The sequence below is a fragment of the Paramisgurnus dabryanus genome, chromosome 13, assembly GCF_030506205.2.
Source record: "Paramisgurnus dabryanus chromosome 13, PD_genome_1.1, whole genome shotgun sequence".
Classification (NCBI taxonomy): domain Eukaryota; kingdom Metazoa; phylum Chordata; class Actinopteri; order Cypriniformes; family Cobitidae; genus Paramisgurnus; species Paramisgurnus dabryanus.
This window is the reverse complement of record NC_133349.1, coordinates 6639036-6650590: the sequence shown is the minus strand read 5'-3', so window position 1 is coordinate 6650590 and position 11555 is coordinate 6639036. Positions and strand designations below refer to the sequence as shown.

At 32.4% G+C, this 11555-nt stretch overlaps 1 protein-coding gene across 2 annotated transcripts; it reads right to left on the bottom strand.

Annotated features, from left to right (window-relative positions):
- Positions 1-14: 14 nt before the first annotated feature.
- Positions 15-11432, bottom strand: LOC135789110 (dendritic cell-specific transmembrane protein). 2 transcript variants are annotated; one of them, XM_065298748.2, is made up of 4 exons: positions 8999-11432; positions 3210-4277; positions 2709-3041; positions 15-449 (listed from the first exon to the last, which is right to left on the bottom strand). In XM_065298748.2, the coding sequence occupies exons 2-4, from the start codon at positions 4245-4247 to the stop codon at positions 390-392; spliced, it is 1431 nt and encodes a 476-aa protein (XP_065154820.1). In that variant the 5' UTR covers positions 4248-4277; positions 8999-11432; the 3' UTR covers positions 15-389. The 2 variants fall into 2 exon arrangements, with proteins under 2 accessions (XP_065154820.1, XP_073667643.1); XM_073811542.1 differs by lacking the exon at positions 8999-11432 and having other exon boundaries at positions 3210-4679.
- Positions 11433-11555: the final 123 nt, after the last annotated feature.

The window sequence follows — 11555 nt, the reverse complement described above, 5'->3', positions numbered from 1 at the left end:
TTCTGATAGTTTCTCTTACAAAAGTGACACAATTAAACACATTATATACACATTAAATAATACACATTAAATATTGCACACTACACAAATATCAGGCATCAACATCATGTAGGTTCATATATTATGTTTTTGCATCTATAAAAGAAGTTAGAAACCCTTATCATTCCAGGGTCACCTGGCTCTCAGTGCATACATTATGCTAACACCCGAGCACCTTACTTAGTACATACAGAGCAAGGTTAATACACGGGAAAGTGCAATGAATGTGAGACCACCAGAGAGCACAAGCTTAACACCAAGTGCGTTGTACAAATGTGCAGACAGACTTTGCAGTCTAACATGATGTGTACTGTAACAAACCCGTGAGCAATGTCTTACAAACCTCTGATTCAAACAGAATCTGTGTTCTTGTGACGTTTATGGAAAAGTAAAGGGCACCAAAAACTGGGCTGCAATGAAAACAGAAAGACATTTTTAGTGTGCTGATAACAGTAAATCTAAAGCCAACATGATCTCATAGAAAGTTGTGTTACAGTCACAAAAAAATTTGATTAATTTATTTGTGTCCATGGCACGAAATTCAGCTTTTTTTTGTGCTTTGAGCATGAATGTCTTTGTTGTGTCACTCAAATTTCTAGAAATAGTTTTTCTTTTTCATGACATTTTATCTATTGTTTTCTCTCTTTTTTTATTTTTAAATAATTGTTGCTCGAGGTTAGATTTGGGTTAGGATGTACTTTTATGTATTGGTTTAGATGTTTTTCTTCTCCTGTAGTTGGGGTTTGGGTTAGGATGTCTAAAAATGTAACAGAAAGTGATTCTAACCTCAAGCGACAATGGTAAGAAAATAGGAAAAAAACAATAAGAAAACAATACACACTGCAAAAAATGACTTTCTTACTTAGTATTTTTGTCTTGTTTTCAGTACAAATATCAAAAAATTCTTAAATCAAGATGCATTTTCTTAATGAGCAAAATGACCTAAGAAAATAAGTTTAGTTTTTAGACAAAAAATATAAAATTTTTACTTAAAACAAGCAAAAATATCTGACAATTGGGTAAGAAAAAAAATCTAAAAATAAGTTTACGTTTTTCTTATTTGCTTAATTCAAGAAAAAAAAATCTCACCGCAATTGGCAAATATTTTTGCTTGTTTTAAGCACAAATTCACTTAAATTTTATATTTTTTGTCTATATACATTTTGCTCATCAAGAAAATACTTGATTCAAGAATTTTTTTATATTTGAATTGAAAACAAGACAAAAATACTAAGCAAGAAAGTGATTTTTTTGCAGTGCATAATTTGGAACGAAAAAGAAAGTTGTGCAAAGGACTCAAAAAACTATCTATAGAAATTTGTACGACAAAGACATCAAGGCATGAAAAAAGCTGAATTTTGTGCCATGGACATGCATAAATTAATCAAGTTTTTTGTGCTATAACATAACACAAATTTCCGTTTGATCAGTCTGCCTAAAGCATGTACAACACAAATGCTTTTAGCTAAGTATGCTTTTTAGCGATTTGTGCCAAGCTGAATCTGTTTTAAAGGTAACTAACACCCCTTGAGTAGGCTGTTTGTTACTGCCACAATATTGCAAGACCTTTCGCAAACATGTCTCAAAAACTCAAATATATCTCTGATATATTTCTGGTCTATAGGAAATTTAAAGGTGCAATGTGGGACTTTCCAGCCCAGTCACATGAAATTACGTACTCACGTAATTTTTTGATTCTTTTTCGTGATACTGTCACGGCTTTCCGTGTTTTTTCGTGAGCATATCACAAATTTCTGTTTATATGTCATTGGGTACTCAACTGTTTTGTCCTAATTTCTTACCATTTTGGCTTCGTTTTAGGGTTAGATTTACATAAAATGACATCCCTACCCAAACCCAACTCTAACCCTAACGCCAGGCGACAATGGTTTAAAATTTAGAAACTATAAAAAAATAAATTGAGAAAACAGTATAAACCAATACTTAAAGTGACATCCTAATGCAAACACCAAATTTAACCCTAAACCGAAGCGCAAAATGGTTTGAAAATAGGAACAAGCAGTTGAGTAACCAATACGTGACAATGAAACATAAACAGAAATTCGTGATACGATCATGAAAAAACACGGAAATCCGTGACAGTTTTACGAAAAAGAATCAAAAAATTATGATTACTATAGGTACGTAATTTCGTGAGACTGGGTAGGACTTTCAGCGGCATCTAGCGATAAGACGAGACTGGGGTCTCTGCAGAACAAAAAGAGGCATTTCCCAATGTTGGGAAATGGATGGTTAAAAATGCCTAATCCCAGTTTGAAAACGCCCCAAAATTGGGAAACGCCCCTTTTTTGTTCCGGAGAGACCTATACTTCGGTGAGACTGCAACCAACAGCTCAGTTCACAGCTCAACTCTCCCTTTCGAAACACATAGAGAAGCTATGGTAGCCACCACAGGACAAACATGTCATCGTCTGAGACAGCATAGTGACAAAATGCGCTCTATAAAGTAGTTTGTCCATTTAGGGCTATACTGAAAAAACATAACACCAACTTCCATGTAAGGGGACCCGTGGTGTATAGAGATACAAATTGCTCATTGTAAGGTCTTTATACACCACTGATAATATAGTTATGTATATTATATCGCATTTCTATCAAGAGATCTTGCTAAAAGTCCAACATTGCACCTTGAAGTAAAGAGTACAAACCTGCATAACCGAGGTCTTCAGATCTCCCTCAAGTTCATCCGCTTTATATTTGTGACGCTTTTTTAATATCTTTGCATGCAGATAGGCAGTGCGTCTCTCTGCAACATCTGAATAAAACTGTTCGGACAGCAAAACCCTGAGCTGCGTGAGCTGTGATGACAGAAGACTCAAGAACAGTAGAAAGACCAGAACGAGAGACAATGGGACCAGAGATCTGTGGAGCCACAGTTCAGGTTCAGGCAAACACTTCTTCTCGAACAAAGACACGGTGTAGGAAAAGTTGGCCCATTTCGCGTTTTCCTCAACAGGTAAACCTAAAAATAAAGTTGCCTCCTTACAACGTGAAAAAAGAAAAAAAGGTAAAATTCAGATGAATAAGGTCATATCAAAGATTAACATTTTTGTTTATAATCTCATCATTAAATTATAATACTTTAGCCTGGGTTTCACAAACCGGATCACATTAAGAGAAACTATAATAGTAGATATTTTATAGGCTACCTGAAGTTTTATGCCCACAGGAACACGAAGCGGCTCCAGATCCCCAAGTCGCTTACTTAGAACTACAATAAGCCAATAAATGAAGCTGTCCAGACTGATAAACACCAGCCACGTGAGACAATGGGTGAAAATGGGAATGCTGAACTTGAGCATGGCTTTCCACCGCTGGGCCGTCAGACTGAGGGACGGGGTCATAATGTAACGTTTCAATTCACTTTTAGTGAACGGCAGGACGCAAGGTTTACCTTTCTCCCTTTGCTCTTCATCAAAGCGAAGAAAGTTTTTTGTGATATATACGTTGTTGTACTTGTTGTCAATCCGGAATCGCCTGAGGTACAGAGCCGTGAGAAGCAACAGAAGAAAGAGACCTAAAGTCGGAGACAAGATCTTTCCAACAGAAGACAAGGCATCGGTCAGCATCAGCACGTTCTGAGCCGTCTCATTTAGGGCTCGCTCAGCTTCGACCATGTGAATTTTAAAGCTCTCCGAGTTAACTTTTGGTGTAAGCTTGAAGTCTGCGTGGTAGCTCACTAGATTAAAACTTAGAAAGTATTTAAGTTGCTTTCCCACCCATTTCAGCATTTTTATGTAATTCCCAAGAGGCTCTATGTTAATATTCAATAATTTTTCCTCCAAGTTGCAAATCAGGCCTTTCGCGAGCAGTCTGCCATTCTGATACGTGTTCTTGATGTTGAAGAAAATAACCAAACTCGTTCCGAATGTCAGAAGAAGGGACCTTACTTGTTTCAAACCCATGGAGATCAAAAGCAAGCCTGCAAAACAGCGAGCCCTTTCCGAGAAATAGATGGCTGGGGTTAAACAAACACAGAAACCACAGCTTATGAAAGCTGAGACTTCCAGATTACATTTGAAGGAAAAGTGGAGGATGAGGAAGATTAAGCTGCTCAGAATGAGGCTGGAGGTAAAGCAGGAAAACACCAGGAGAAGTTTCTCCTTCCAGGTCTTCGTGGTGTTGCTTGTGTAGAGGTCACAAAAGCTGGACCAGATCGGACGTAGTCTTGCTATCAGATGATACATTTTTGTTTTAGTCTTTATCACCTCATTTACCTGAAATATCAGAGGAAAGATTTTTACGTCTTTTATCTCTCTCATTTTATTTGACACCTACACTGCAAAAAATTACTTTCTTTCTTAGTATTTTGTCTCGTTTTCAGTAGAAATATCTAAAAATTCTTAAATTAAGATGTTTTTTCTTGATGAGCAACACATTCTAAGAAAATAAGTATAGCTTTAATACAAAAAAATATACAATTTAAGTGAATTTGTGCTTAAAACAAGCAAAAAAATCTGCCAATGGGGTGAGAAAAATAATCTAAAAATAACACTTACACTGCAAAAAATGATTTTCAAGAAAAAAAATTCTTAGTATTTTTGTTCTGTTTTCAGTAAAATTATCTAAGAATTCTTAAGATGCTTTTTCTTGATGAGCCAAATGACCCAAGAAAATAAGTCTAGTTTTTAGACCAAAAATATCAAATTTAGGTGATTTTGTGCATAAAACAAGCAAAAAAAAAATCTGTTAATGGCGTAAGCAAAAAAAATGTTGAACATTTTCTTAAACACTAAATTCAAGAAAAAATCCCCATTGACAGATTTTTTTGGTTGTTTTATGCACAAAATCATTTAAATTGTATAGTTTTTTTTCTAAAAACTAAACTTACTTTCTTAGGTCATTTTGCTCATCAAGAAAATCTTGATTTAAATTTTTTTTTGATATTTCTACTTAAAACAAAACAAAAATACTAAGTAAGACAGTGTACAAGGCAAAACAAAAATGATTTTCAAGAAAATAAATTCTTAGTATTTTTGTCTTGTTTTCAGTAAAATTATCTAAGAATTCTTAAGATGCTTTTTCTTGATGAGCCAAATGACCCAAGAAAATAAGTCTAGTTTTTAGACCAAAAATAACAAATTTAGGTGATTTTGTGCATAAAACAAGCAAAAAAAAAATCTGTTAATGGCGTAAGCAAAAAAATGTTGAACATTTTCTTAAACACTAAATTCAAGAAAAAATCCCCATTGACAGATTTTTTTGCTTGTTTTATGCACAAAATCATTTAAATTGTATAGTTTTTTTTTTCTAAAAACTAAACTTACTTTCTTAGGTCATTTTGCTCATCAAGAAAATCTTGATTTAAGAAGTTTTTGATATTTCTACTTAAAACAAAACAAAAATACTAAGTAAGACAGTGTACACTGCAAAACAAAAATGATTTTCAAGAAAAAAAATTCTTAGTATTTTTGTCTTGTTTTCAGTAAAATTATCTAAGAATTCTTAAGATGATTTTTCTTGATGAGCTAACGACCCAAGAAAATAAGTCTAGTTTTTAGACCAAAAATATCAAATTTAAGTGATTTTGTGCATAAAACAATAAAAAAAAAAAATCTGTTAATGGCGTAGGCAAAAAAATGTTGAACATTTTCTTAAACACTAAATTCAAGAAAAAATCCCCATTGACAGATTTTTTTGCTTGTTTTACGCACAAAATCATTTAAATTGTATAGTTTTTTTTCTAAAAACTAAACTTACTTTCTTAGGTCATTTTGCTCATCAAGAAAATCTTGATTTAAGAAGTGTTTGATATTTCTACTTAAAACAAAACAAAAATACTAAGTAAGACAGTGTACACTGCAAAACAAAAATGATTTTCAAGAAAAAAAATTCTTAGTATTTTTGTCTTGTTTTCAGTAAAATTATCTAAGAATTCTTAAGATGCTTTTTCTTGATGAGCCAAATGACCCAAGAAAATAAGTCTAGTTTTTAGACCAAAAATAACAAATTTAGGTGATTTTGTGCATAAAACAAGCAAAAAAAAAATCTGTTAATGGCGTAAGCAAAAAAATGTTGAACATTTTCTTAAACACTAAATTCAAGAAAAAATCCCCATTGACAGATTTTTTTGCTTGTTTTATGCACAAAATCATTTAAATTGTATAGTTTTTTTTTTCTAAAAACTAAACTTACTTTCTTAGGTCATTTTGCTCATCAAGAAAATCTTGATTTAAGAAGTTTTTGATATTTCTACTTAAAACAAAACAAAAATACTAAGTAAGACAGTGTACACTGCAAAACAAAAATGATTTTCAAGAAAAAAAATTCTTAGTATTTTTGTCTTGTTTTCAGTAAAATTATCTAAGAATTCTTAAGATGATTTTTCTTGATGAGCTAACGACCCAAGAAAATAAGTCTAGTTTTTAGACCAAAAATATCAAATTTAAGTGATTTTGTGCATAAAACAATAAAAAAAAAAATCTGTTAATGGCGTAGGCAAAAAAATGTTGAACATTTTCTTAAACACTAAATTCAAGAAAAAATCCCCATTGACAGATTTTTTTGCTTGTTTTACGCACAAAATCATTTAAATTGTATAGTTTTTTTTCTAAAAACTAAACTTACTTTCTTAGGTCATTTTGCTCATCAAGAAAATCTTGATTTAAGAAGTTTTTGATATTTCTACTTAAAACAAAACAAAAATACTAAGTAAGACAGTGTACACTGCAAAACAAAAATGATTTTCAAGAAAAAAAATTCTTAGTATTTTTCTCTTGTTTTCAGTAAAATTATCTAAGAATTCTTAAGATGATTTTTCTTGATGAGCCAAACGACCCAAGAAAATTAGTCTAGTTTTTAGACCAAAAATATCAAATTTAAGTGATTTTGTGCATAAAACAAGCAAAAAAATCTGCCAATGGCGTAAGCAAAAAATGTTGAACATTTTCTTAAACACTAAATTCAAGAAAAAATCCCCATTGACAGATTTTTTTGCTTGTTTTATGCACAAAATCATTTAAATTGTATAGTTTTTTTTTTTCTAAAAACTAGACTTACTTTCTTAGGTCATTTTGCTCATCAAGAAAATCTTGATTTAAGAAGTTTTTGATATTTCTACTTAAAACAAAACAAAAATACTAAGTAAGACAGTGTACACTGCAAAACAATGATTTTTAAGAAAAAAAATTCTTAGTATTTTTGTCTCGTTTTCAGTAAAAATATCAAAGGATTCTTAAATTAAGATGCTTTTTCTTGATGAGCAAAATGACTAGAAGTGAATGAAAAAAAGTCTAGTTTTTGTGCATAAAACAAGCAAAAAAATCTGCCAATGGGGTAGGCAAAAAAATCTTGAACGTTTTTCTTAAGCACTAAATTCAAGAAAAATTCAAGAAAAATTTGCTTACCCCATTGGCAGATTTTTTGCTTGCTTTATGCACAAAATCACTTAGATTCCATATTTTTCTGAAAACTAGAATTATTTTCTTGGGTCGTTTTGCTCATCAAGAAAAAGCATCTTAATTTAAGAATTTTTAGATATTTTTATTAAAAACAAGACAAAAATACTAAGAATTTTTTTTCTTGAAAATAATTTTTTTGCAGTGTAAACCACTGGTAAAAATGCCTGAGTGCCTTAAAGAAAGGTTTAAAGAGCACCTATGGTCCAATTCACAATTTAACATTTTATTTGGTGTGTAAGTGTGTATTAGTACATGTTAACGATATGCAAAAGGTACGTAACCCAAATGAAATTATGACACGAGTTATCATCTCCAACGTAAATCTCTTTTCTTGTACTACAACAAACATACGGATTGTAAGCAAGTAAGTTTGCTTCCTGGAATTGGTTATGTAGCCAAGACCGACATTATCATAATTCCTCCCGCTTCTGGCTTACAGGTATTCAGGCCAATCACAACATACAGATTAGCTGGCCAATCAGCGTCAATACTTTAGTACGTTTGAGTAGTTTAAAAAAATACTTTTTGATGCATTTTGAGACAAAACAATGGCACTTGATATATGTTAAGATATGTCAGTGCAAAATGTTTTAAATTGAGCCATCTCAAACATGCATTTTAGTCTGAGACTGGGATAAGCCCTGTCCAGAAACCGCCTCATTAACATGATATGAGTCCCCTGGGAATCGAACCAATGACTTTCAATGCTACGCCATCCGAAAAAATATAGACAAAATATGTACCCCAGCTTTCACTGGACATGTACCCTTTAAAAAGGTCAAAATAAGTACCATTACTGTAGGTACAGATATGTATACATTTGTAACCAATATGTACCTTTACAATACTAATATATATCCCTGGTACTAATATGAACTCTGTATGTGCAAAGCTATACTTTTTGAAAGGGTAATGCCCCAGAGACAGCTGGAGTACATATTTTGACCTTTTTTCGAACAGGGCTTATCCTAGTCCAAGACTAAAATGCATGTTCGAGATGGCTCAGTTTAAAAAACATCTTGCACTGACATATATTAACATATATCAGTGCCATTGTTTCATCTCAAAAAGTAAGTTTTGTGTAAGGTATGTAAGTAAAAACTACTTAAATGTCATATAACTAAAGCCTATAGTCCTGGATTAATCTAAACCCTGTCTGGAAAACTGCCCCAAAATGTATACTTTAAATGCCGCTACGTGTTTACCAAAATGTAAAAATAAAAAAGTTTTTTTCTGATAGTACCCTTCCACTATAAGCATGACTTTGAAACCTTGAGTTAAAAGTCATTTCAGAAAACGTATCTCTGAAAAAGAAGCTGGAATTATCGGTGCTACTTTATTATTTTATCTAATATTCATGACATTCAGGCATCAGATGTGATGTCCCTTTCTAATATTGAGATTTAGGCAGCAATAAACCAGTTATAGCATAGCAATAATTTTAATCACAGCGGCATTTAATTTCATATTGTAAAATCATAAACTGACCAAAAATATTTTTTTAAATGACCTGGCATGCAAGTGTTCGTCAAACTTACCTCGTGTTCGTCAGCAGTCGAGGTTGTGTTGTGTGCGTTTTATGACGGCGCTTGCTTCTTTTAAAGTAAATAAAGAAGAAGTTGTTTTATTTTCCACAATCCTTTACTTCCTTCTATGTATCATCACAATGCTGATTCATAACCACAGAAGAACACGAATGATAAAGCAATCTTTTTCAGTCTATTTTGATAGTTTCTCTGAAAGATTAAATTTAAGAGAATAAGGCACAGTTTCACAGACAAGGCTTAGATAGAGCCAGGACTAGGCTTTGTTTAAAGGTACAATTTGTATAATCTGCCCCTAGAGGGCGCACAATCAAATGACGTATATTAAAGAAGCGTGGAATGATGGGATTTGTTGTCTTTAACTCTATCGCTGATGGCCATCAATCAGATAGGAACGAGAAATCATGTTAACAGATGAGGTAAAGTAATCATTGTTGCGTTTGATGACATCGTTTTATTTCATTATGTAAGATTTCATGTAATGTTCAAAACTAAATTGTTAGTCATACATGTTACACATCAGTAAAGACAAAGGGTAACGTGGATATTTACGTCATTGACAGGTGACTGCACTGCTCCGTGTCACTGTTCAGAATGGCAATTTTCTCACGATTTAGTAGTTTAAAACATTAGAGATATTACAAGTAATCAGATGAACAAAATATATAACACTGGCCTAGAGGTTTTTGGATATTTTACTACAAATATTTTACAAATTGTACCTTTAAGCATCTCTATTAAACATGCATTAGAAGAAGACGTTACTGGTGTGTATTGAGACAAATCATTGGTAATGATATATTTTAGGATCTGTCAGAGCAAGTTATTTTCAGTTGAGACAGATTAATGATGTGTTTTAAGCCATCTGTGAACCTGGGGGAATATGTTTTTTATAAAAAAAATAAAAAAAATCTTAAATCTATCGTCCACTAGTGATGATTTTTTGGCATTGATCTCATTTTTTTCAGCATTTAAGTTATGCCTAAATAACAGGAAAATATATATTTGATTGTTATGTTGTTTTCATGTGTCAGAAAAAATATTATAAATAAAAACTGTGATTTTTTAAATACTAGTTGGTAACACTCGTTTGCCAGTGTAATATCCATTTTTATTTTTTAATTTGAAAAATAACTTACATAAATCTCTGTACTCAACCATACTTGACCAAGACATAGCCTTGGCCAATAAACACATTGCACCAAAAATAAAGTAAGAAATAATAATTAATAATAATAATAATAAAGATAGAAGGCATTTGAAAGAGAACAGAGCATACCTTTGACATCATGAGACATTATCCCACTTCCAAAAGATCAGATTATCTAGAGAGGTTTGTGTTTATAGATTCCTATTAAAATCTCATACAGTACGACATAACAGATGTATACCCAAATCATATGTCGACATCGTTACAGATGAAAAACAAGTATTTATTAGTCACAAAAAAGCAAATTTTATTGGAAGAGGTATAATGTCTCGGTGTATATTTCCATTCAGGCATTTTTATTGTGTCGTACTTCCAAGATATAAGAAGCTCTGATTATTACTAAAAATAGAAAATAAAAAAATGAATAGGTCTTGGCTCGTAAATAAACTAACAAAAATATATTAATCGACTACTTTCTTGAAAAACAAAGAAATAAAAATGAAAGGTATATCATGTGGCAATATTATCGTCCCAGTGTGCATTTCTCTGCAGACAGCATCATGCTAGGAAAACTGCACAGTACAATACTGCGAAAATCTGTCAGCTGCAGCCACCTCCAGTGTAAAGACCTTTTGAAATATTGGGCTCTTTTGTCAGGAATACTGCAGCTCATATTTCCATAAAGATAAAAAAATCCCTGGTCACTTTTCCCTTAAATTTTCAACAAAGTATGATGGTGGAATGTTCATTCGGATTTTTTGCCCTTCTGGTCCACGTAAGACCGCTGCCTAACTTTCAAAAAAACTAAATTCATGGGTAAAGGATCATCATCGACATGCACTGCTTTTTTTCTCCAAATATCGTCTTTATCAAAACATGCTGAGATACTGTAAGATGTGCGCCCAAGCCATGTTGCCAAAAACCCTTTTCAACATGCTTGTTAAACGAATGATCTTCAAACAATATACAGACGGAAACTTTAAGAGCTGTAGAAAACGAACAGCCAGGAACATAAAAAAGAATCCGAACAATGTTGGGAGAAATCTGACATTGGAATCAAGAAGTACAGCAGTTAACCTGGGACAAGGGAGAAGTAGAGAAACGTGTACAATTTGCACATAATCTTTTGCTTCATAAGGCTTACGCCTTTACAGTTATAAATCATAGACATTTAATTCTTGAACGTCTTTGTCACATTAACAGATTGTAAATAAAGTGTTCAGCTTTTCATTGTCTGTAAAAATACAGGAAAGACCAATGGACGGTCTACAGGACGATAAAACAAGGTTTCATGTTTTTCAAATCACACTGTAGCATTCACTCCCCAATGAAAACCATGCACTAGTGAAATTTATTTTTAAAAATAATAAAAATCTTGAAAATGGCTGATCCGGTTAGTTT

Coding starts and splice junctions, on each gene's coding strand:
- LOC135789110 (XM_073811542.1), bottom strand. CDS start 4,322: ATGAGAGAGATAAAAGACGTAAAAATCTTTCCTCTGATATTTCAGGTA. Junction 3,042..3,209: donor CTGTGGGCATAAAACTTCAG/GTAGCCTATAAA, acceptor TCACGTTGTAAG/GAGGCAACTTTATTTTTAGG. Junction 450..2,708: donor TGAAGACCTCGGTTATGCAG/GTTTGTACTCTT, acceptor TTTTCATTGCAG/CCCAGTTTTTGGTGCCCTTT.